The following is a 26,660-nucleotide window of genomic DNA, read 5'->3' as shown; positions in this document are numbered from 1 at the left end:
ATGTGGGAACGGCTGCATCCCTTTGCCTCCAATAAAGAAGCTAACATTTGTTGATCACCTATTGTATACCATATCAGCTCTCCCACAAAGTCTATGAAAGACTCAATATCATTTCATTGGACAGATTGAAGATGTTAAGTTTTGGAGCTGGTGAGTAATTTGTCCAAAATGTAACAGGTGGGCCAGCCATGTTTAGAGCCTGGCCATATTCTTTTCTCCAAACTTACCTTCCCTCAGCACCCCTGTATCTCCCCTTGCTCATTTACTCCTACTAGAATGGAACCAAGGAAGGGCTTATTTTATAGCTTTATGCAAATAATTCATTCTTTCCATCAGGCCGCCCAAGTCTCATCCAGTCAGGGCTCCTGTGGTACCCTGTATCATCCTGTTGTAGCCTCCATCACAACCTTTTTGTAAGTAATGTTTACTTCGTCTTCCCATCTAAAGCATAAGCTCATAGTAAGTAGGGACTGGAGCTTTCTTGTTGACTTAGGTGTCCTTGTTTCACACGGGGACTGGCATGGAGCAGGTTTCAAGGAATGGTTGTTGAATATTTACTGAGGACCTGCTATGCCAAGTTGGCTGGTTGCTTGCAACACCTGCCCATCCCTTCTCCCTTAATAACATAATTCTCATTTTTACCTGGAGGGCCACACCTCCAACTAAATGACTAAAAAGACATCCCCAGCTGCTTTGCAGTTAGAAGTGACTGTGTGATTAAGTCTGGCCCCTAAGATATAAGCAGGATTGTTGTGTTTGCACCTCCTCCTCTTACTCTGTCATACTACTTAGATCATGCATATGATGGCAGAGAGAGTTCAGGCAGCCCTTCTGGACCATGAAGAACAGAGCCACACCTTAGGGATTACAAAGGAAAACTGTGGAAGTGATCTGGATTCCTGATGACTCTGGAACTGTTAGAATAGCTCTGCACTCTATCTCCAGACGTATTTTATGAGAGAGGGAGAATTAGATTTCTATCCTATTTAACTCACCATTTTGGGGTTTTTATTACTTTCCCCTGAACCAAATCCCACCTGATACAATGACTAAGTTCAGAGCACTGTTCCAGGCACTGTGAGGCGTGCCACATGCCCACACACCTATTCCATGCCTGTGTGGACCTCACAGCCTATGGGAGAGCTTCTATGCATCCAGATATGATGATTATATACTCCGGTCATATTAATTTTCCTTTTAGCTTCCAAATGGTAATCACCGCAAGAAAAGGTAGGATAAAATGCTCAGTGGGATATGAATTGGGAGGTACCACTTACAGCAGGGGGCACCATGCTGTAAGGAGAAGACGCCCCTCGAACTTGGCCGTGAATATTCATGAGAATTGGGATCTGCAGAGAATGGGATGAGGTTGAACACCCCAGGAACAGAAAACATAGGACATGTTTGGGAGAAAGCCAGAGACTCTGCCGCATGGAGGGCAAGAAGAAAAGAGTAGCCTGTAACATTTATGTGTATGGACTCTGTAGTTAGTTGTCTTGGGTTCGAGTTCCAGCTTGACTATCTACTAGGTATATGACCTTCGCTGAGCCACTTTACTTTCATGAGCCCTATGTTTTTCATCTGTACAATGAGGAAAGTCACTGCTACCTTCTCAGGTTGTGGTTAGAGTTGAGTGAGTTTGTACGTACCGAAGACTCAGAAGAGTGGCTATCTCAAATAAGCATGTCCTAAATGTTCGCTATGACTGTCATCTCAAAAGACAAGGAGGGCTCGTTGAAACCACAGCAGACAGAGCCATGAATGTCAAGTTAAGAACTTCATCCCCTTATTATGAAGGTACCAAAAAGCTGCTGAAGGTTTGTAAGCAAACTTGCGGGTGACATAATGAGAGTTATATTTTGAGAAGCCTTAATGTGTCAACATTTACCGTCTTATTAGGCTTTCTCTCCCACACTCACCCCATCAGCCTACTGCCCTGGCTGCCCCCTCTTCCCGATACACACCTGCACTTAGCAATTCCCCAAGGCCTCTCTCCTGTCTCTGGGGCTCTTTACCTGATTGCTGACTTAGGCAAACCTGGCTGCTTCTCAGAGACCTGGCAGAGGAAGCCCTCTGGCTCACAGCTCCTGGGCCCAGTTGTTCCCATGGGATTTACTGAAGCCTGTGATTCGTGTCTCACTCCTCCACTTCCTCCACCCTCTCCGGAGTGATGTTATCAATGCTGACATTCTGACTCTCATCCTTGAAATATAGGCCAGTGATTACATCATGACTGGGTAATATAAGCCCTTTTTTCTTCCTTGGTGACAGTGGGAGCCATACAACCTTCGCAAGTGCCTGCAGAGAAGGTTGTCCGTACCGTATGCTATGGACTGAACTGTGTCTCCCTGTCAAAAATTTATATATTGAAGCCCTAACCCCCAAACATGATGGTATTCGGAGATAGAACCTTTAGGAGCTAATTAAGGTTGAATGAGGTCAAGAGGGTGGGGCCCTAATCAGATAGGATTGGTGGCCTCATAAGAAGAAGGGATGGGGCACCTGCCTGGCTTAGTCAGTAGAGTGTGTGACTCTTAATCTCAGGGTTGTGAGTTCAAGCCCTGTGTTGGGTGTAGAAGTTACTCAAAAATAAAATTTTAAAAAGAAGGGATCTCTCTGTTTCCCTCTCTCTCACCCTGCCTGCACCCACACACCAAGGAAAGGCTATGTGAGGATACAGAGAAAAGACAGCCATCTGCAATCCAAAGACAGAGCTCTCACCAGACACTAATCCAGCTGGCACTTTGATCTTGGACTGCAGTCTCTAGAACTGTGAGAAAATAAATTACTGTTGTTGTTTGTTTGTTTGTTTGTTTGTTTTAAGCCATCCAGTTTGTGGAATTTTGTTATGGCAGCCTGAGCAGACTGATACATTTTACATGCATTTACCATGCATCGGGATGAGTGCTGCCTCACAGGTGCTCTTCTGAGCTTGGGAACCAATTGAAGACCACTGCAGACAGCCAGGTGCCTCCCCCCACCCCATTGATAGCTAGTGATAGCTTAGCGGTAACCTCCCGATCTTCTGTGCCAGTTGATAAAAGATCCACTGGATTCCTTTGTCCAGAGTCCTGGCTGCCAGACTCACAGTGATCTTCCGCCTGTGACCACTTAGCAGCCACAAAAAGAGGAGTTTCAGCTTGATTCCAGAGCCCCCTTCTTTATAACTTACATTTTATTGACATGTTAAGCATCTTACGTGTCAGACATCTGCACGTGGCCACCCCAGTGAGACTCAAATCACAGCTACAAAGAATATTAGAATACAGGCACTATCAAACCAGGGGTCTGCCTGGATCCAGGTAAAAATAGAATAGAAGAATTAAAAAGAAAAAAAAAAAAGAAAAGAAAAGGATAACAGCTTACAGGCACATTACTGTTCCACCCAATTTTTATTCCTTCGAAAGATAACATGGAGATGAATATTCATGGTGAGAAATGTGAGGCTTCGGCCTTGGAAGCGTAATTATTGTTGTTATTTCTAATTTCATTAGCACTTTATATGGGTAGAGCCCGTTCTGGTGAGGCAGTTTGTTCCTTTCCTCCCCTGCCTTCTCCTCCATGGCCCCATCCCTCCCTAAACTCCCTGCCCTCTTCCGAGAGATAAATCAGAGACTGTCCTTTTTAGAGAAATGAGAAATCAGGAGTGGAGAGGGGGCACCGGCTCTGACGCAGAAATCACCACCTGTGGCGATGGAAGCAACGATTCTGGGAAGCTTGCTGTGAGGCTGTCGGGCCATCCTTGTGCTGATGGTGGAGCTGTCTGCTTCCCGGGCAGGAGGTCCACGTGGTGTCCAGGCACTTCCCCACCTCCTAGATGCGCCAAAGGGGAAGCACAGGTATCTGCTGTCCCTCGGCTGGCTCCCTCCACCTAACGCAATTGGGGGACTTCAACTGGTAGGAACTGAGACTTTTTCTGCTTGATCAAGAAGGTATGAAAGGGAACCACTCTTTATTCAATTGCTGTGTTCCTGGGTATAAGTAGGCAGGATCATTCCCTACCCTGGTTTACCTGTTTTTGCATAACAAAGTACCCCCAAAGTTCAGTGGCTTAAAACAATGATTTATCATTATAGCCTAGGAATCAGAGGGCTGGTGGGAGTTCAGCCACCTAGGCGAGACTCATCACCGGGTCTGCGAGTCAGCTAAGATTTAGCTCTCAGCTGAGTTTGGTTGCAAAAACGTAGCTATGACATCTGCTCCACGGGCTTGCCATCCTGCCTCTGAGGCCCATAGGCTAGCCCAGGCATGTGCTTCCCCTATGACTTCGGAAGCAAGGGATGGAAAGCAGAAATACACAAGGCTCAAAACTGGTCTGTCCTCACTTCTGCCTCAGTCAGTTGGTCAAAACAAGTCACAGAGCCAGGCTTTGATTCAAGGGGAGGGGAAATAGGCCTGTTTAGTAGGAGCAAAGTAACTGTAAAGATGCCTGGCAAAGGTTGCACAAACTGGGGGAGGTAAAAAAAAAATAAAAAATAAAAAATGGCCCATGATATAATTCACACTGCATTGCACTTTTCAGATGACTCAGTGGGGATCTTGTGTAGGCTACCATACGGTGAAGTCAGAAGTAAGCATTTTGGACTTCACAGAGCCTTCCCTTCCTTTTACCTCTCTCCTACAGTTTGGCCCAAAAGGCCACCTTTAAACTTGCATCCTTGCTTTTGAATCAGTAGTTTCTTTCAGTAGGAACATTCCAGGAAAGTACCCTCATGCAGTGACTTTTTTTGTTAGTGTACCTAATAATTATTACGATAAAGCAAATGATGATGATGATGATGATGATGATGATGATGTTAGCTTTGATTTATTGTATGTCTACTCTTGATTTTTGAGGGGGAATATGGAGGAGTGGTTGTGACCAGAGCTCTGGAATAAGGCTGCCTGAGTTCGAATCCTGATGCCACCGTATACTTGCTATGTGACTCTGGAAAAGGAATTTTACCTCTCTGTGCTCTAGTTTCCTCATAGGTCAAATGGCAATACTAACCGTTCCTAGCTCTTACAGTTATTGAAAGAGTGAATTGAAATGAGCCCTTCACAGCATGTAGCATACTTCATGGTATATTGTGTGTACTCAATAAATGTTACTATTATTTTTTGTGGGTTTTTTTTTGCCATATATTAAATCGTGAACTACATGCTGCATATGTATTATCACATTTAGATTGCACAATGATTAGAAAATAGATCTCTGTGGATAGTTGTCTACCTGACCTAAAACTTTATTTTTTTTTATGCCCACTATACCCATTAGGTATCATGTCAATGTGTCATTGATTGAAGGTAGTAAAATGTCTCAACTTATTCTTTCAAGCTGAAAGGTGCTAGTTTTGGAAATAGCCATGCATTTCCTTTTGGAGTGTCATCCTTCAAGCCTGCAGAAGTTGCCTTTTCTCTCTCAGTCCATCTGTCCTAGCCACCTGCTCTTTCAAAACATAGAGGCTAACACAAAACCTTAGGTGATATTAACGCATAAGCTGGATGAATTTTCCCTCTCAGTGGCTGGTACCCAAAGCAAGGGGAACTGGCCTTCAGCCTTGGCTCTGGTCAAGACCTCACAATTTAGGAATTCCAGATCTGCTCTGCATTCCTGGAGCCCCTTCCATTGTGACATGGAAGTCATCAGCCACAAGCTGCCATAGCCACACCTCTGGAGTGAGCAGGTGGGCTAGGCAGGAAAGTGTGACAGAAATGCTTCATGATCAGAAATGCTCTCAGAAAAGGGCATTGAGGTTAGACTGTCATGAATCCAGGTTTTTGATTTACAGATGGTAACAGCATTTAGGCTCAGCATATCGACAGCATCTCCACGATAGTGGAAAGGGACAGAGGTGTAATTCAGCAATCAGAAAATGACCAATACCTATCCCTATAAATTTCAGTTTTACCCCTTGGGTCAGCCTCTACTACTCATTTTCTTCAAATGGATGTAAATTCCTTCCATCTGTCTGGGGATTTGCTCTTAACCTGAGATAATGGGAATCAGCAACGAGCGAGGGATCTTCTGCTCTTTTCTATCCATTATCACTTCTCTGATTATTTTGGTGCCCTCGCATGCGATTCAAGGATAATCAGAGTTTGCACGTTGACTGCATTATGAATCCCCGGTTCTCAAGCTTTCCCAAGCCACCAAGGAGCATCCAGAAGTCAAGTCTGGTTTGTTTAGCACTGAATACTGTTTTTCTAACACAATGCCTGATGCAAAATTAGTATTTGGGAAATTCTTGTTGAACTAATGAATACATTAGTCTCCTTAATTCTTAAATCTCTCACTACAGCTCTTTATTCACTTATCCATTCATTTGTTCAGCAAATACATATTCGGATTGTGCCTTGGAATTTTGCATGAGTAAAAAAAAGATGAATCAGACTGTCTCTATCTAGCTTCAAGATATTCAGAGTGTAGGATAGGAGCTAAGACTTTGTATCAGTCAGTTATTACCACAATAATGCTGTGTAATAAAACCACTCTAAAACTCAATGGCTTAAAAGGGCAATCATAGATTCTGACTCAAACATCTGAAGGTTGCCTTGGGGAGTCTGCTGATGTAGGCTGGTTTGGCCAGGCTTGTCTCCAAACTGTGGCCTAGGTCCAGCTCTGATCCCATATCTGCCACCCTACTTGGACCAGTGGGCTAGATAGGGCATTTTCCTCTCGTGCCATAGGCAGAAGTGCAAAGAGGCAGTCCCACTGTAATACCCTTGGCACACGTTGTGACTGCCTATATCTCACTAACCAGCATGGCCAAGTTCAATACTAATGGATTGTAGCCTTAAATACAAATAGTATATGTGATTAAAAAAAAAAAATAGAGAGTTATAAATAAGCTATACAAAGAATAAGGACACGTAAAGGAAAAAATAACTATTATATATAAAGAATGTGAGGAGAATCAGAAATGGCCCTGATGGACGGATGCCGTATGTGTGTGCAGAGTGCTAGTTAGGGAAAAATAATCTAGACAGAGATAACAGGAAATCTGGAGTGTGCTCAAGGAATAGTGAGGACAGCTGTTTTGATGAGGGCATAGGTTATAGGAAGAAAAACTAGTGAGAGAGATCAGAAGAATTGTCTTGGAGCTTAAATATCATGCTAATGGATTACATAAGACCCAGGGCAACAGAAATTAATTAGAGAGTAAGGTGAGAAAGCTAACCACAAGAAAAAGGAGTACAGAGAGCGTTGCAAGGTAGGCTTTAAACAATCTATTAGCTCCTAAGGATCTCCATAGATGTCAGGGAGAATGAACTACCAGTAGACCAAGGTGATGAATACTAGACATTACACTTTTTTCAAGTATTATTTTTTCTCAGTGAATCTTAGTAGGCATCTCAAACCTCAGACTTAATGCCGCAAGTGCAGTATTTCTCCCCTGTAAAGCGTCCTCCTGCTTTTCCATCCTGTCCCCTTGGAAATGATGCCACCATGGGAATGGTGGTGAATGGGGGAGTCCTTTAGAGAAGGGAGTCACAAAAGTCCTCTCTCCAGGGATGACATCGCCACGGAGACCCAAACAACAAGAAAGAAAAAGTGAGCACCCCCTCTCTGCCAGCCATGCAAGCTGGATGCATGATTCAACCTCCCATGCCTCAGTTTCCTGATTGAGGGGATGATAGTACCCCTCCTTCCTCGGGTTCACATCAAGATTAAATACATTATTACTTGCAAAGTGCTTAGAACAGTACCTGGCACATCCAGTAACTCCAGTCTAGAGGTGAAGACAGATGAGCAGATACTGTTAATGTTTATTTATTTATTTATTTATTTATTTTTTTTTTTTAAAGAATATCTTTTTTTTTTTTTATAATTTTTTTTCAATGTTTATTTATTTTTGGGACAGAGAGAGACAGAGCATGAACGGGGGAGGGGCAGAGAGAGGGAGACACAGAATCGGAAACAGGCTCCAGGCTCTGAGCCATCAGCCCAGAGCCTGACGCGGGGCTCGAACTCACGGACCGCAAGATCGTGACCTGGCTGAAATCGGACGCTTAAACGACTGCGCCACCCAGGAGCCCCAATGTTTATTTATTTTTGAGAGGGGAAAGAGCAGTGAGAGAGGGAGACACAGAATCAGAAGCAGGCCCCAGGCTCTGAGCTGTCAGCACACAGCCCAACACAGGGCTCGAACATGAACTGTGAGGTCATGACCTGAACCCAAGTGGGACACTTAACAGACTGAGCCACCCAGGCACCCAGATGAGCAGATACTTTTAAAGCAAGCATCGTGATCTGTGCTCTGTTCCAGGTAGTTGCAAGGTGTTAAGGGCAAAGAAAGGAGAATGACTAACACTGCCTGGGGCATCAGGAAAGTCTTTCTGGAGGAAATGTTAAAGCAGAAAGGAGATAAATTACTATTTGTCGGATACTAATTCTCAATGCTAGGTGATTTCTCTTACTATTTAGAGAATTTACTTTTATAAACAACTCTGTGAACTAGGTATGATTACACCCATTTTACAGATGAACCAGGTCACTGATTAGCTACCTTATCATGACATTATGGCAGAGTTAATATTCTAAACTAGGATACCTTGTACTAAACCCACTGCAATCTCTATTTTGCCAGTGTTGCTTTTGGTCAAGTAGGTTCTAGGATGCTATAATAGCTAACATTTATTGATTATTAATATAGGCTTGACACAGTGCTTCATGCTTTTAATCTATTAGCTCCTTTAATCCTCGTCCAACTCTCTGAGGTAGGTATTTTTGTTTTTCTCAGATAAAGAAACTGAAGTTCAGAGACTTTAAGTAATTTCCCCAAGGTCGCACAGTAAGTATCGGAGTCGGTATCCGAACTCCGACAATCTGATGCCACAGTGTAGGAGCTTATCCTCTGTCTATACTGACTCTTGCTCTGAGGTGAAAAGGGGCCTGGAGTTGGAGTTGTAGGACTTGATTCAGGACTCGGTTCTTCCAACTTGTCTCCCAACCTTGCGTAACTCATGTCTTTGAATTGTATTTTTGCCACTTGTAAATGAAGCTAAAAATTCCTGTACTGCTGGCTCACAATGTCATAGAAGTCAAATGTTATGTTGACGAACAGACACACATTCAGTAAAATGGAAGTTGTTAATTATTATTGTTGTTTGTATTTTAATCTCAGGCAGAGAATGGCGGAGATGGCCAACAGCGACAGCCATTCCTTGAAGGAGAAGAAATGGTAGATGCCTTCAGATACCTGGAGAATCTTCGTGAAACTTGTCCCATATAGCTTCCCCCAAATTTTGGAATTTGAATCAGTAAGTGGTAGATTCAATAAGAAAAATACAAATCAGGATGTTCTGTGGGTCAGGGCCAACCAAAACTAGAACTAGTTTTCAATAGAGATAACAGGTTCCCCAAGATCAATGTCTGCATGCTACAGCACCCCATGGTGTGGGGACATTGTAATGCGAAAGCCTGCCTGCTAGAGAGGTTTACACCTGGATGCCCTGAGAGAGTGCCTACTCCACTCTTGCTCTCCTCCCCTGCGCTATACAAATCCACTCTCCCCCCCACCGCCAAAGTAGCATTTTCAAAATGTGTATCTGACTATGCCATCCTCGTACGTAAAATTGCCCATGGCTTTCCATTTAAATTAGAATTAAATCCACACTCCTTACCATGGCCTACATACAGCTGAATAATTTAAGCCCTACTAACTTTCCGAGACTCGTTTCATCCTTTTCTACTCTTCCCTCTCAACTCTCTAGCCACATAGCTTGAAACGTTTGGCTCCTCAAATTTACCAAGTTCTTCCTCAAGGACTTTTTGGCTTGCTGCTCCCTGTGCCTGGAAACCTCCTGACCCCCTTTGCCGGTCCAATTCCCATGCGTCTGTCCCTGTTTCGAATGAAGTGCCACATTTTTAGAGCTGTATCGCCTAGTCCTCAAATATAAATTAATAACTCTTTCATTATTCCACTTCACAGAACCATATTCTTTTCCACATCCCAGAATATTTAAACACTTTCAGTCATATAGTCTCTCTCTTTTTTATTGTGGTAAGAACAGTTAGCATGAGATCTACCCTCCAAATAAATTTTTATGTATACCATACAGTATTGTTAACTATAGGCACAGCAGATGTTGTACAGAACATCTCTAGAACTTAATTATCTGTCATAGCTGAAACTTTATACCAGTTGAATAGCAATTCCCCATTTTCTCCTCCCATACATTCATTATTTATTTATTTTTGTCTGTCTCTTGACTAGACTGTAAGCCTCGTGAGCGCAGGGACCATTTTCGTCTCGCTAATTGTTGTGTCCCCATTCCTGGTGCATAGTATTTCATGAAGGAGAGATGATAGGAAGAAGGGAAGGAGGAAGGGCTCTCTGAGTCTAATTTTTTTTAAATGATTATTTATTTTTAAAAGAGAGAGAAAGAGCACAAGCAGGGGAGGGGCAGTGAGAGAAGGAAACACAGAATCCAAACAGGCTCCAGACTCTGAGCTGTCAGCACAGAGCCCGCCGCAGGGCTCAAACCCACAAACTGAAAGATCATGACCTGAGCCGAAGTTGGATGCTCAACCGACTGAGCCACCCAGGCGCCTCAGGGCTCTCTGAATTTAAATATTGTTTTTCCTTGTCCATCTGTAGACCAGAGCCTCAGTAAGCAAACAAACAAACAAACAAATTACATATCTGTGATATATAGTGCCCAGAGCTGGGAAGAGGGACTTCCAACAGATTTTGCTGGAAGCCTCTCTAGCATGACATGGAGTACAGCTGGACCTTCAGGAGACACAGGGAGCCTGCAGAGTCCCAGTCCTGCTGAGTCTGCAGATTATCATACAATAGTCATCAAATATAGCTTGGTAAGTAGGTCAGGAGTGGGGGACGTCCTCTGCCTCTCTGAGATACATCTGGGCTAGGTCTTGGGAGTTCTGTTTGCGGGAGCTCCTAAGGACAGCAAGAGAAGCAGTGAAAGGGGGCCGTGGAGTCAGGAGTCAGACCAGTGAGACCTCTACTGTCACGAAATGTGCATGAAACCTGGCAGTCTTGGGGTTTCACCCCAGATCATCAACCAAACTAGCTCTTGCCCCTGGGTGTGATAGAGACATTGTATCATTCCCATTTTAGAGATGAAGATGTTGGAAGAGATAAGTAACTTGCCCAAGGCATCCAAGCTGGCAAGCGGGAGAGCTGGGTTTGGAACCCTAGTTTGTCCTCTGAAGATTGTTAAATAATATCACTTAAAAATCAAAAACGGGCGCCTGGGTGGCGCAGTCGGTTAAGCGTCCGACTTCAGCCAGGTCACGATCTCACGGTCTGTGAGTTCGAGCCCCGCGTCGGGCTCTGGGCTGATGGCTCAGAGCCTGGAGCCTGTTTCCGATTCTGTGTCTCCCTCTCTCTGCCCCTCCCCCGTTCATGCTCTGTCTCTCTCTGTCCCAAAAATAAAAAATAAACGTTGAAAAAAAAATTTTTTTTTAAAAAATCAAAAACAACCATGCTTCAACAAATGTAAACATATAGACTGTGAGACTCTATCTGCTCTCTTTCTCCTATGCTCAAGGTCACACAGGTATTAAATGGCAGAGGCAGAGCTGAAATTCAAAACCAATGTTGTCTTATGCAAGATATTGTGCTTTTAATATTCATTCATTCATTCATTCATTCATTCAACAAAACATCAGTGATGGCCTAACACATACCAGGTAGCAGGGACCAAGATTGGCAGGATTTCTGCCTTCATGGTAACTATAATTTAGCAGGGAAGACAAATATTAAATAACTCTCCTGCAAAGTGGTTGATATCATCCCTGTTACAAAAGTATGGGAACTCTTAGCCTTTACACTATGCTGTGTTGTTGGAGGAGGTCATCCTGAGGACATGACCAGCAGTTGACCATGACGAGCTGATCTGGGGCAATCAGAGACTCCTCACCTCCTCCCCAGCCCATGAAATATACATTCTGCCCACTATTCCCTTAGCCAAAATTCTCTCAAGGATGCAACCTTCAGAGAACAATGGCTTGTTGAGATCATGTGATGGTATATGCGACTGAATGCAGTTAGGGCCTCCATAGAAACTTTTAAGATTCTGGCAGGCGGGTGAGGAAATTCACTTATTTTGTGGCATCAAGAGGCAAGCCTCAAATTTGAGTTCCCTTGCTTATTAACACTGCCAGCTACCAATCTGGATCTTTCTTCAGTCTCTCCTCACCCTCTGCATACGGGGGCCAATTTTGAATTTCTACCCAAAGAAGTTGGAAAGACTTTATTGCGTATCAGTTGCCCAGCCTATATGAGGCCACACATTTTCCATGTATTCTCAATTCTACCCATGTGAAGCGGGGGGTTAACCCCCCCCCCCTTCACAGGCGGTTGTGAGAATTACATGAAAAAAAAAGTATCGTATGCCTTCCTCAGACTAGGCACTCAGATGATGTTGTAGAAACAGTCACTCTATGCTGACATCACCTTCACCAATTCAAATGTAATCGTAAAAATAATGTGCTGCAGAAAAGGGAAATGACCTAGGATTCTATAGCAGAGAATAAAGTTTATTCTTTTCATTAGTAATAGACATTCTAATGCACCAGGTTAGAAGTTCAGCTTGAATAAATATAGATTATATACTGCAAGGTGTTTGTTGTTGTGGTTGTTTTTGTTTTGTTTTGTTTTGTTTTGTTTTGTTTTGTTTTGTTTTCCAAGTAGGCTCCCAGAGAGAAAAGATTCCAGACAAGAAGTGCCAACGAGACCTGGAAAGAGGATTCTGATAATACACCAATAGTAAGATTTGTAACAAATGAGACCCAAAGCAATATCACCCGTTAATGTGTGTTAATGATGAAAGATGACACACATAACAAAGGAGGAAGGGAACACGAATAGGTTAAATGATTAAGTAGGCAATGAGACACAGAGACTGGGCATAAACAAATGAATGATGGGGGTGAATTAAGACGAGGGGATGTGAAAAAGAAAATGCGAGAGGAAGGAGGAAAGAGACGGGAGACTCTCAGTGAGGATTGGGAGGTTTTCGACTGAATGGTGCAAGAAGGGTAGGAAATGACTGCAGTAAATCACAGAACAAGAAGGGGTTGATTTAGAGGACCGAGGACAGAGGAAGCGGGAGGTAGTGAAAGGTATGAGCTGGAGAAAAAAGATAATAAATTTGAGAATTGTTAAGGGAAAGAGTCAGAGAAGTACTGGGTTGAAGCAGAAATCAGTCAAACAAATGCAAGCAGAAATGAAGAAAGACAATGGTGATTAAAATATTCTTTCATTTTTCACGAAAGAGAAGTTAGAGACAATGGTAAAAGTTTGCTCTAAATGAGATATAGTGGAAATGTTCTGAAAAGGGAAATGAGAAATGGAAGGTCGGAAGCAAAGAGACAGAGAAGTAACAGAAGGACCAAATAAATAAGACGTGTGTAGTGGAAACAAGCTACTGTTACTGGAGGACCTACTATGTGCCCGAGAGCACTGGGGGCTTCCATTTATACCTGCTGGCTGATTCAACCTTCCCATGACCCCAACATTAAGGCTCACAGAGGTAAATCATTAGAAATTAGCCAGAGAGTAAGTGGTCTACAAAAGAATTTGAACTTACACCAAAGAGAGGTATCTGCGTTGAAGCAGCAGCAGTGATAGGCATATTTACAATGATCTATTTTGGATACGACAACAATAGAAGGTAAAGATACAAGATTGACCTTAATCTTGTAAGTGACCCTATACCAACTGATGGAGCTGGGCTCTGTTCAAGGGGCTGGCGGAGCTGCAACCAAGAGTGTCTGGGGGAGGTGGTGAGAGGATAGGAAAGGAAACCACATGCCAGGTGATGAGTGGAGTCAACGTGCTGCAGTGAGAAGGCAGGACTAAAGGGACAGAGTGAGTTACAGAGACGGCCATGATTGAAGCGAGAGAAAACAAATGGTGGAGATTTGTGGGTTCCAAGAGGATGGATGGGACATGGAGCTTAGATAGAGCAGAGATGAAGCGGGAGAAAGCAAACTCCTCCTGAGCTGGAGTCTGTGTCCTAGAGATCATCTCAAGGCTTAAGGAAGAAAGACGTAAAGTAAAAAAAAAATATATATATATTCTTGAATCATGGAAAGCTGGGAGAGAAGGAAGGAAGAAAGGAGGCAGGGAGGGAGGGAGGGAAGAGAATGTACTCATTGTAGAAAGCCAGAAGGATGGTTTGTTTTCTTCACTGCAGAGTTAAGGCTAGCGCCTACTACAATACCTGTGTGAGAGTAAAAAGTCAGTTTTACATCTCTATATTAGTGCTAGCTCAGGCTAGTTTAGACTGGGTGGTTAGTCATCTTAGGAGAAGTGTTTTATTAGCTGACACTTACAGGTTAGTGAAAGGTAACAAGGTGAAGTCTGGAGGGAGATCTCTCCGGGCAGAGGGAAGAGCCTGTGTGAAAACACTGGGGCAGCAAGGAACTTGGAACCTTCTGGGAATAGAAAAGAGACACATAAGGCTAGAACAGAGTGGCGGTGGTGAGGATCTTGTTACATGGGGCTGAAGAGGAAAACAGTGAATGCGATGATGTCAAATGCTTAGATTCACTTAGAACATGACGGAGAACCTAATATAAGCTAGACATTTTTCATACATGTGATCTCATTTAATTCCCACGGTCCTGAAAAGTGGTGCTGCTTTCCTTATTTTGCATGTGAGAAAATGAAAGATCGAGTAGGGGCGCTTATTAACTGACTTGACCCAGGAGATAAATAGCAAAGATGATATCCAGACCAAAGCCTGTCTGCCACCCCAGTCCCTGCTTTTTCAACTATGCTAAGCTGCCTCGGTCAGGTGGTATGGATATAAGGAAGGAAGGAAGGAAGGAAGGAAGGAAGGAAGGAAGGAAGGAAGGAAGAAAGGAAGGAAGAAAGGAAGGAAGAAAGAGAAAAAAAGAAAGAAAGAAAGAAAAAGAAAGAAAGAAAGAAAGAGAGAAAGAGAGAAGGAAAGGAAGGGAATAGAGTATGGGGTAGGAGGAGGAGAAAAGGAAAAATTGTGCTGTGGTAGGATGTCAGGGAGTGAGAAGTCAGACAGACCTGAGTTTTACCACTTGATAACTACAGGATCAAAGTCAAGTTCCTTAGCTACCCTGAGCCTCAAACTCGCCATCTATTAAATGGGGATAACAAGATTAACTCCAGATATCGCTGGGATGACACATCAAAGCAGCAGTTATAATTTATTGAGCACCTAGAATGTTAAGCACTTTGCATAATTATTTCCCAAGCCTCACCACCACCAGAAGGCAGGAATTGTCATCGTTCACTGATACACCACACAAAGTTGTGAAGTCGCAGTTTGTGTTCAGAAATACGAGTTCTTTTCCTGTGGTTATTCCAGATTCAACACTACCTACTAGATAAAGTTGGTCCTCTTGAAGACGAACAGCAAACTCCTTGCCTGCCTTTTCTGTCTTGTCTTCAATTACTCCCTCTCCCCCCTTCACTGAACTTCCCCCTTTTCCTTTTGTAAGCTCTGCCCTCTCTGCCCTCCATCTGTTTCCAATTTCTGTGTTCTCAGGCAGGTGTCTTAGTTGCAAGCAACAGATACCAATTCTGGATAATTTAGGCAGAAACAGAATTCAGTAAAGTGATATTGGATTACTTAGAATCTCCAGGAGGGCGCGGGATCGGGGCGTAGAGTCCATGAAGTCAAGAGCACCGATCCAAATCACAGCACAGAACTGGCTGGTGGAGACACTATTCCTGAAGTTGCTGTCAGGCATAAATAGGGCAATTCACACTGTTGACATCAGTGACACCGTGCTCCAAGCCAGTGCTGTTAAAACCATTCCCTCTAGCAATCAAATCTGGATGTAACCGAACCAAGTAGTGCCACTTTGGTACCCAGGGGGATTCTGCCTGATTCCAGCTTCCTTTCCAGCCTCTGGGAGGGGTGAATCTGATTGGTGAGTTCTGAGTCACATGCCCAAGTCCTAGCTGCTGTAGAGGCTGAGAAGGTATCTGGAAATTTCAGCCTCTTCATGGGATGTGGGCTGTGCCTCAGAGAGCGAAGCACCCTCTGGCACAGGAGAGGGATTTGTTCAGATGCCAAACAGTTGCAAAAATGCCAAATGCCAGCTTTAACCCAGGATGTCTACCTCCCCGCTTCGAGTCCTTCATGTTTCAACTCCAGTGCCTCCTCCTCTGGGAAGCTTTCTTTGATTTCTCCAAGCCTAAGTTTCAAAACACCTCATAAAAAGACACATGTCTTCGTGCCTGCCTGGTACCTGAGATATTTCTGTGCTCATCTCATCCCCACACCTTGCGCCCCCATCATTATAAACTCTTCAAGGGCAGGAGCTGTGTTTATCCCTCTCTGCATCCCCATACAGTGCCTGGGAGGAGCCCTGGGTATTGGGTGGTGAATGAATGAATGGTAGCGTTGGTCGCATTCGACAGGCCTTTGTACCAGAGGTCCACGAAGGACTTGCACAGACTCTGCCTTACATAAGGGAGCCCTTTTTTCCTGGTGTGCACTTCTATAAATGGACTATGTCAGCATATTTGAAGAAAGGGGCATAGAGAATCAGAAAGCCCCATTGCAGAGGATAGTGGCGGATTGTAAGGGTACAAAGGAGAGACTGAGGGAGGCAGGACGACATATTTTGGAGGAGTAAATGAACTGGAGCGGGCATTAGAGAGGCAGGAGATGGTTTAGAATCAGAGGACTTGAAAGGCCAGATTCCACCTCCCCCCCCCCCCCCTTGGGTTCACAAGATTAGTAAACTGAGACAGGAGAAACCTATCTTACAAACCTCAGAGCTGAAACAGACCCAAACACACGCATGCAGATGTGCCTTTCGCATCTTCGATAGGTGGGTTTTTCCAAGGTCACTGAGGACAGTATGATTTAATAGAAACAGCAAAGGCTTTGGAGCCTGCAGTTTGGATCTCAGCTTTTTTGCTCACCAGATGTGTGACCTTGGGAAGTCCCTTCACCTCCCTGACCTCCTGATCTCAGTTTCTTCATCTGAAAAATGGGAATCATAATACCCATCTCCATGCAGTATGGTTACGTATAAAAGCTAACATATATACTTGCCTAGCATTTGGAGTGCTTAACAAGCAGTACTACGTCCAAGGTCACAACATAGGTTTTGATTTCTCCTCCTTTTCAGTCTTCTGCCTTTATCCAAAGTCATAACAGAGTAAATAAAATGTGACGGTAGAGGGGAAAGGGCAATGCGTGGGAAGAGTTAAAGACAGAAAGGAGAGAAGAGGCAGAAGAGGGAAGAGCTAAGAGGAGACAAGTTGGCGCACAGAGACTCCACAAAAAAGTGCAGATGGGTAAAGCAATAGAGAGAGATGGGAGATGTCTCACAAATTATAGGGAGGAAGCATTTATATGATTAAAGTCAAGAAGAGGACGAATGACATGAGTAGAGATGAAAGAGAAAACAGAGAGGAGAGGTGAGGAGAAGTAAGGGGAGTGGGGAAGGGGGGCTGCCCAAGCACTAGATCCCCCAGGATGCCAGCGATGGCTCCCCGAAGGATCTGAGGTCATGTGGGTCACGGAGAATCAGCCCAAGGCCAAAGGGCACAGGGCCCTCAGACACAGGGCCTAGGTTCCCAGCTCAACTTGAATCTGGAAGGACTGGGGTGGGGGAAAGAACTGGTGAACAGACCCCTCCTCTGGGAATGGGGGAGAGGACGTAGGAGCCCATGGGAGCCAGAAGCAGACAGAGTAGCAGGTCTCTCTACCTCATACCCTTTTCAGGAATTTCACGCAGAGAACAGAAGCAGCCAAGTAGAGCTGCTCCAAGCTCGGAGTAGGGATCCAAAACACAAGCGCGAGAGTGGGCGGGCTTGCAGGGCGGGCGGCAGCTTAGGGGGCCAGAGCTTCCAGGCCCGAGTCAATTTGGGGGCTAGAGGGTGGGGTATGACACCCCTCCGTCTGCAAGCATTTAATGCAACCCCGGAGGCCTGGGTGGAGGAGAGAGGTGGGATCCTGGTGTCTGGAGACTGAATACGCGAGTTGCGGGAAAGAGGGTGAGGAGGGGGGCTCAATTATTTCGGGGACTAGAAGAGGGTCCAGGACTTGTTACTGGGCTCCTGGGGAGACAAAGTTAAGTCTTGGCCATCAAGAGGCGCCCCCTACCCCCTAGAGGGCGGGGCTTGGAGCTAGGCTGGGCCGAGGCGCGCCCCCAGGTGCAGCCCGAGGGTTGAGCCGGGGTGGGGGTGAAGCTGGGCGAGCTGGGCTGAGCTGGGAGGAATTAGAGGAGGCGCGAGGGGTCCTTAAGTGTCAAGAATCTGGAGAGGGGTGGTGTGGCTAAAGACCATCGTGAGGGTGGCATTGGGGGATCCTGGGAAAGGAGAGGGGGCGACTGGGATTTGCACGAGGCCGGGCGGGGCCTCCGGAACGCTTGGGGTCTGCTGGGGGGAGCCAGGAAGGGGGGGGGGGCGGGCGGCGGGGCCCGGGGAGGCGGCGCGGGGGGGCGGTCCAGGGCCGATCGGGAGGCGGAGCCGGGAGCTGGGGGCTGCTGGCGCGCGGCTCCCACGGCTCCTTAGCTCCGGCGTCCTGGTTAGCTCCGGCGTCCGCCGCCGCCGCCGCCGCTTCCTCCGCTTCCTCCTTCTTCGCCGCCGCCGCCGCCGCCGCCGCTCGCAGCACCGCAGCCCCTCCCGCCATGGCGGCCGCCGGCGCCCGGCGCAGCCCCGGCCCCGGCTCGGGGCTCCGGGGGCGGCTGAGGCTCGGCTTCCACCCGGCGCCGCCGCCGCCGCTGCTGCTGCTGTTCCTGTTCCTGCTGCCGCCGCGGCCGCTGCTGGCCGGCGCCACCGCCGCCGCCTCGCGGGAGCCCGACAGCCCGTGCCGGCTCAAGACCGTCACGGTGTCCACGCTGCCCGCCCTGCGGGAGAGCGACATCGGCTGGAGCGGCACCCGCGCCGGGGCCGGGACCGGGGCCGGGACCGGGACCGGGGCCGCCGCCGCCGCCGCCGCCGCGTCCTCGGGCTCCGCCGGCTCCGCGGGCACCGCCGCCGAGTCGCGCCTCCTGCTCTTTGTGCGTAACGAGCTGCCGGGGCGCATCGCCGTGCAAGACGACCTGGACAACACCGAGCTGCCCTTCTTCACCCTGGGTAAGGCTGGGCGCCGGCACGCGCGGGATCCCGAGGAGCCCCGAGCCCCTAAGTGAAGCCGGACGGGTGGGGGCGCCCTGGGGATCCCCGCCCCGGGCTGCCCCGAGCGGGGTTGGGAGAGGGCGGCCGCGGGGCCCGGAGGACGTACAGGTGGTTGGAGAGCAGGACGGGCAGGAGGTCCCCGAGAGCGCGTGGCGGGAGCTCGGGGGCGTGCCGACACTCCCGCAGTGGGGACCTGTGTCCCCCGCTCTCTCAGCCCAGGCGTTGAGCTCTGCCGCGATCCATCCCCGACGCCGGAGAACCCAGATGGCTAAGTGTGTTGGAGCTGGGGACCCGGGTCGTCCAGCCGCTCTCCGCTCCTCCGGGCACTGTCCCTGGCCGCTTGCGGTTACCGCCCCCTCACTCTCACCTCGGAGTTGGAGGCAAGGCTCTTCCAGATAGATTTTCTCGAGAATCGGAGCAGAGAAGCTCCATGTGGGATCACCCAGCCCGCGTAAACTCGGTCTCCGTGTGGGTTGTGTGACCTTGGCCCAGTCGCTTCCCCTCCCTGGGCCTCAGTTTTGGCCATCTGTGAAATGGGGCAGGGGAGGGTTGAGTGATTTCTGAGGTCGCCACGTCCAGGTTCTCTGATTCTCCCCCCACTGTCCTTGTCGCAGTCGCATTTCTATCCCCCTTCCAGGGGACAGCAGGTTGGTCCTCACGGCGCACTCGCTGGACCAATAATAACAACTCAAAGGCCAGAAAACGGCAGGGCAGGGGAAAAGGGTGGGGGTGGGGTGGGGGCTCAAATGGAAAAGTTAATCCGAAAGTTCGCCAGCAGCTCGCTGCCTGCTGGTTCCCAGCGCCAATCCCGGAGGAGTCGGCCCTTCCGAGGAGCTGCGGGAAGCGCGGCTGATTTCCCACCCGGGTAATTGATAGCTTAATTATCTCGGAGAGCGTTTACAAAAACGTTCCCCCTTAGCTCTCCCGCGCTCGCGGATCGCTCGCTCTCCTCCCCTTTCGGGGGCGCGGGGCGCGATTGGCTGTCGGAGTCTGGCCAACGACAGCGCCTGGAAGGCGCCGGGGGCTCGCCGGGAGACTCCGAGCCCTTCTTCCCCGGATCCGTGCCTTCTCGGGATCCGGCTCGGCCCTGGCGTCTCGCCGGTGAAGCGCTTTCGGGATCCTGGCTTGAACCTCCGAGGTTAACTCTTCGCTTGCCCGAGAAGCCCTAAAGACGAATCCGGAGACTAGAATCCTCTCTCCTGGGAGCCATAATATTTTAAAACGTGTTTTTGTGACCCCCGCCCCCCTTCCCTTTCACGCTGGCCGCCTCTGGAGATTTGAGGGAGTGCCAGGCCCGCTCGCGGTCGGTGCTCCAGCCTCGGGCGTCTGGCCCCGGGGCTCTCCCCAGCTGGCTGTAACCTGAGCTTTGCTGAGCTTTCTGGGAGGCGCGGCGGGAGTGCGCCTTGCAGGTTCCCTGGGGACTTCCCGCGGCGGCGCGTCTAGCGTGCGACACACACACACACACACACTCACTCAAGCATACACACACGCACCGACACACACATGCACACACACCAATAGCTCTTCCCACGTGCACCTGTGGGCCTGTCCATTTCAAAGGAAGGGGTGAGGGTGGAGATAGGGGTTCTTCGGGCGAAAAGCTAACCCAGGGCTCAGGGCTGACTCGTGCCGCCTCCTCGAAGGGAAGGGTCCTTCTAGCGACCCGAAGGGTATGCCTTCAGCACCACTTACAGTTTCACATTTCTTCCGTCCTCGTGATCTCTCTACTCTAGGGTGTCCTGAGAGGTCATGAGTGGGAGGCTTCCTAAATGGCTGTTCAAGTAAGTGCGTAGAGGGGGACATTCTAGGGTATGGCATGACTTGGAAGCGAAGACCCCAGAGCATTCCAGTTCCCCAAGGATGTGGAGGACCCGGTCCAGCCAGCTATCGGAGTCCCCGAAGAATTCCTGAAGCTGGCAATCTCTGCCTTTTGAAACTTAGGCTTTCAAGAGGGAGTGGGCGCCTGGGAGCTGGGGCAAGCTGAGTGAGGAGCTGCGTGGGGAGCTGGAAGTCTTGAATCCCCCAGGACCCCAGCATCGGCTGGAGAGTCTCCAGGCGCCCTCCGCTTGGAGCCTTCCGCCTTCTCTGACGCAAGGCAGCTGAGCCGGGCGGCTGGGGACCGCCTGCTGAGGAGTGGGGGGTTGCTGTCCTTCTCGGCAGCTCTGAGCCCTTAGGATGCATGTGGGGAATTGTGTCTTGCCTCCTTCTTCTCCCCCCAGCGCCCTGGACTGGCAGCTCAGGCGCTCCCTCCGGGGGATTTGGCTAGCGAGGTAGTCACCAGATGGCCGAGTGTAGCAGGAGCTGTGTAGGGAGACGTGGGTTTTTTATTTGTGTTGGTCTTCCACTGTTTGCATGTAAACATGGAGTGCACAATGAGCTCTGGGAGGGCCAGGCTGGCTGGAAACGAGGGCCGGTGTGTGTGTATGTGTGTGTGTGTCTGGGGGTGGGGGGCACTGAGTCATTTATGGCCTTATCTTCCCTAAGGTCCCAAGGTAGCTCCATCCCATCATTTCATCCCCAGACCTTTCAAACATCCTTGCTTAGTGTTTTGTCTCTGGTGTGCTGGGCGAGTCTTTCACCACTTCCTGGACAGTTCAAGGGATTTGGAGACGATAAACGCCACAATTGCCTACGCAGTCAGCAAATGCCAAATCCTGCCAATAGTGGGGTGTGTGGAGCCACCACTAGGGGGTGATAGTGTCCGCAGAAGCCCTCGGGCCATGCTTTGGGTTGTGGGCTCAGAGTTGGTGGTGGGAAAATGTCCTTGGCGTTAAAGGGGGAGAACAAACAAATAAAAGGTGCAGTTCCCATTTTACTGTTAGTTGGTGGACCTCAGGGTGCATACATTGCCCACCATCCCCAGTCACCAAAGTCCCCTGCATATCTGGCCCTGTCTCCCTCCGTTCTGCTTCTCTTGTTCCAGTTATTGGCTCTATTATCGGTAATGCCTCTCCATAGCTCTTCTCTCCCATCATGTTCTAGTCTGCTTTATATAGATGGAAGTTTGCCTCAGACTTGAAGTTTCCCCCCAGTTTTCAGTGTCTGGGCCTCTTCTTTAGATTCTGATTATATAAGTCACTGGCACTGACAGAGTGAATTTCCTTGAAAGTGATCAAGAAATAGCAAATAGTTATTGAATCCTTAATGAGGTGCTAAGAACTTCACGTTTACCGTTTATTTTTAATCCACATAAAACATATGAAGTCGGCATTGCAGTTATTACCATTTCACGGATTAGGAAGCATTTTTGGAGAGGTCAGGTATCTAGTCCAAGGTCGCAGTGCGGGTAAATGGCAGACCTGGAACCAGAATCTCATTCTACCAGACACCTACCTTCTTGGTAGTTGTGTATTGGCAAAGATGTGTTCAGGGGTTGGTTACATTTACGGAGCGCCTGGGGCAGGGTCTTGGAGAGAAATACACCAATCATCAACATGACAGCAACATTTCTCAGAGGAACTTCAGCTACACTAGGGTGCCAAAGTATGAGAGTTTGAAAGTAAGGCATGACCTTTGATGACCCTGCCAGCTCAAAGTTCCATGATTCATGGGATATCAGAGGGCATTCTATTTAATGGTGCCAATGAGTGACGGAGATTACACGTTCTATAACATCAGGGAGGGAACACATCTCTGTAGATTCAGAGAAGCCTGGGGAAACTTCCAGAAAGGGGGAAAAATGCATGAGGCCTTTGTGGGGGGAGAGGTTGGAGGAGAAGTTGGAAGCTTCCGTGCAGCTTGGGAGCTTAGTGTTGGTTAAGATTTGGAAATCTCAGCTGTGGCCCACTCTGACCTTGAACAAGTCATTTATCCCCAGAGCTTCAGTGCTTTGTGTGGTAATATGAGTGGGTAGAGAAGCCCTAAAATAATCCTTCAGTGTAGAGACGCTATGAACTTGAAGTGCCCTGATGCACTCTGTTACTCTGACTAGCTCATCTGGCTTCTCACTGTCTCCTTTCTTTTGCTGGTAGCACAGGGTGTTGGGAAGGACTGATTGAAAAGAAAAGAATTTAAACAGCAGCAAGTGCCGTGCAGGGCTTCAGAGGTGAACTTGCACATCACTCAGTCCTCATTTGCCCCCAGGCAGCCCTGGAGTCCGCTTGTGGATTTAGCTTTCATGCCCACAGGTAGGGAGATGGCATCCTTCTTCCTGGACCTGACAGTAGCTGGACTGGGCTGTTTACCACTAGCCTTGATTCAGCAAAAGGGGGAAAAAGATAAAATTGAGGAAGCCCTCGTTGTCAACATTTCTTACTAAGCTGCCTTGGTATAGCAATTGCATAGCTGAGGAGTTTACTCTCTATTTGGGGGATGGTACATAGAAAGGAAAGCCTGTCTGTCAGTATGTCTGAATGTACCTGTATGAGTGCATCTGGCAAGTGTCCTGAAGTTCTGCCCCAAAAGGATGCTCTTTGCCGGAAGCTGATTGGCCTGGTCTGCAAAGATTCATGAAAACAGAGACAAAAATGGATACCAAAAGAGAAAAGCCTCTGGAAGGAATTAGGACCCAGGCACCAAATCAGAAAGGTTGCTAGAAGCAGAGAATTTAGCCTAACAAGGACAGTTCACAAAGGGCCGGAGAAACTTGCTTCACATGTCAACAGGGAATGAGGAACGTGCTTTTTTCTGTGCAAGGTGCAAATACTAGGGGGCTGGTTCCCAGGAAGCTGTCCAGAACTCAGCATCCTGACCTCTAATGATTATAGGATCCATATTGAAGAAAGCCTGTAAGCAGACACTATACAGCTATCTGGCAGGCATTTGGACACAGAACCGAAGTCCTAGGAGACAATGAGACTATCTGCCCTTTTTGGTTTCTGGCTTAATTCTGAAGGTTGATGCCAGTGATTAATAGGGAGAAAAAAACATACAAGTAGTAGTAATCTGGGTCTTCCGTAGGGATTTCTGTCCACAGACTACTCATTAAAATCAGTTCCAGTGTTCTTTTCCTTATGGGTCAGAGAGAGAAATTCTGGGGTGGACAAGATGGCGAATGTGATATCTTCCAACAAAGCTAGGTTTAAAAATACATATGTTCCTTTCTCAATTGGGCACCAGGTCCTTAGCATCAAATAAAGTATTGGAGTAGTACCACACTCCAGGCCCCATCCTGCTGTGATGGTCCAGCTTCCTGGGATATTGTAAATGAGGGTCGCAGTTAGGGGCGTGTTCGGTGGTCTCTGATCTGAATCTTCTTCCTCTTTCCACTTGCTTCCCTCCCCCATCCCCAGCCTTTCACCAGCTTGAATCTGATGAAATATATTTAATAATCAGGGCAGATAGAGATGTATTATCTGCCCTCAGAATGTACCAACTTCCTGAGAAGGCAGTGGGTCAGGGAGAGAGGTGGATTCGCTTCAGCTGTGTTACAGAGGCTCAAGTCCGGTCAGGGCCAGCCGGATTTGCTGTTTCGGGGGGTCAGTGACACCAACTGAGATAGCACCGCTCTGTAGGCTTTGGTGTGACCCACAGCTTGATAGGTTTCCTGAACTGGGCCCTCAGGCTGCAAGAGTATTCTGTAATTTTAATTTCTATCAAGTTCGGCAGGTTTGCAATGGCCTCTGGCAAGCAAAATCTGTTTCTCACGTCCTTGCTTTGCTGTAAATTAGGCCTTGGCTGCCATAGGACAGTGTGAACACATGTGCTTCAGGGAGAGAAGGGTGGAGAGTGACAGTGACGTCCTTGGGTGAATTCATGAAAACTTTTAGCATGACCGTCAATGCTGATGGGCTCAGAGTACACAGAGTTTTATATGGTAACATGGGCGTTCAGACTGGGGAAGAAACCTTCTTGAGGACTAGCAGTTCAGACTTAAACCCAGTGGTCTTGGGCCCCACTCTGTGTTTCTTTCCATCACACTGGACCTTGAACACATGACTGTGTGCTTAAATATGTCTCAGTGTCTGAAACTCAGTTGAACAAACTCTCCTCCCTGCAAAAGAAAACCCCCAAAACAAAAAACCACAAAAAAACCACACACACACAAAATACCCGAAAAACCAAAATCTAGGGAGAAAAATATCCCTAGGGAAACTGAATTTGTTCTCCTGCCCAAGTATCCAGCTGGTTGGCTCCAATCTCTCCCGAGAACCAGAGCTGATAGGTTTTGTTCTGGGGGAGGAGGAAGCCTCATTGCTTTTTACTCTAGCTGCTTTTCGGGGTGAGCAGAAGCAGCCTGCTCTTTTCCAGGAAAGGGAAGAAAGTTGGATTTAACCTTGCGGTAGAGCAGCGTTACGGGGTTGCTTCCTTTACAGAGCTCATGCTTTCCCAAGTTCTCTCACTGACCAGCTAGTGGCAACAAAAGATTAACTATAACGAGAGAGAGAGAGAGCGAGCTGGTGTCTCTCCTTTCCGGGAGAGCTTGCAGCCTTTCTGCCCTGGAAGGAGGCAGACAGCAGTGCTTGGAGGGACAGGATCTGTTCTCCCTTGCCAGCGCTCTCCTTCCTCTGGCTCTTTGCTGCTGTCTGTAGTTCTCCTGGACAACAGTCCCCATAAAGACGTCCCTTTGGATGGGAAGGGCGATGGATGGGGACTACACAATGTAAGATCCAGGACTGAAACCTTTGTAGCTTCCCTACCGGTGTGCTAGAACACGCAAGCAGTCCGGTCTGTGAGTGAAGCATCGACGGGGTTGCTGTGTGGTGTAAACTGTTAGGGTTTTCACCTGAAGAGAAACCGTTTCTCCATCCCCATTGTCAAAGGGGGAGGCTCACACCTCAAGGCTTCTCTCCACTACAATTTTAGAAGTCAACGGCATGGTCTCTTTGCCTCTAATCTACCCTCTGTACTTGCCGACAGCGTGACTGCATTAAAAGCCCAAATCTGATCGTGGCTGTTCTCTTCTAAAGCACTTCACTCGGGGCGCCTGGGTGGCTCAGTCGGTTAAGCGTCCGACTTCAGCTCAGGTCATGATCTCGCAGTCCGTGAGTTTGAGCCCCGCGTCGGGGTCTGTGCTGACAGCTCGGAGCCTGGAGCCTGCTTCCGATTCTGTGTCTCCCTCTCTCTCTACCCCTCCCCCGTTCATGCTCTGTCTCTCTCTGTCTCAAAAATAAATAAACGTTAAAAAATATAAAAAAAAAAAATAAAGCACTTCACTGCTTCCCCACAGTTCTTAGTATGAAGTTCAAGCTCCTTATTGTGGTATAAGGTCCGTGATCTGACTCTGTCCAGAGTGCCCTATGGTAAGAACCCTCCCTTCTTGTTTTGTGACTCCCCCCCTGGGAAAATTCCTTCTTACCTTTGAGACTGAATTTAAATATCACCACATCTTTGCAGCCTCTCTTGACCTCACATTGGAGTTGCACACTGGAGCCTTGAGGCCCACTATCAATATAAAAGAGTAGTATAGGGGTGCCTGGGGAGGCTCAGTCAGTTAGGCATCCGACTTTGGCTCAGGTCATGATCTTGTGGTCTGTGGGTTTGATCCCTGTGTTGGGCTCTGTCTCTCTCTCGCTCTTGCAAAAATAAATACACAAACAAATAAACATTAAAAAAGAGTACTATAATTATGACTAGTCCCTTAACTATTGAGCACCTATACTGTGCTAGGCACTGTTGCAGGTGCTTACAATACAACAGAGAACA

The 26,660-nt window shown here is 47.7% G+C and overlaps 1 protein-coding gene across 4 annotated transcripts in view; it reads left to right on the top strand.

Moving 5' to 3' along the window:
• The first annotated feature begins 18,395 nt into the window (after positions 1-18,395).
• ASTN2 (astrotactin 2) overlaps positions 18,396-26,660 on the top strand; it is an 879,885-nt gene continuing 871,620 nt past the window's right edge. For all 4 annotated transcript variants that reach the window (XM_045469026.1, XM_045469024.1, XM_045469025.1 and 1 more), the window contains exon 1: positions 18,396-19,034. In XM_045469026.1, coding sequence (XP_045324982.1) covers positions 18,587-19,034 — 448 coding nt within the window. In that variant the 5' untranslated portion in view covers positions 18,396-18,586. The remainder of the gene's footprint in view (positions 19,035-26,660) is intronic.

This window comes from Leopardus geoffroyi, chromosome D4, assembly GCF_018350155.1.
Source record: "Leopardus geoffroyi isolate Oge1 chromosome D4, O.geoffroyi_Oge1_pat1.0, whole genome shotgun sequence".
Classification (NCBI taxonomy): Eukaryota; Metazoa; Chordata; class Mammalia; order Carnivora; family Felidae; genus Leopardus; species Leopardus geoffroyi.
Note: the sequence above shows the minus strand (reverse complement) of the source record. Positions and strands in the feature narration are given on the sequence as shown.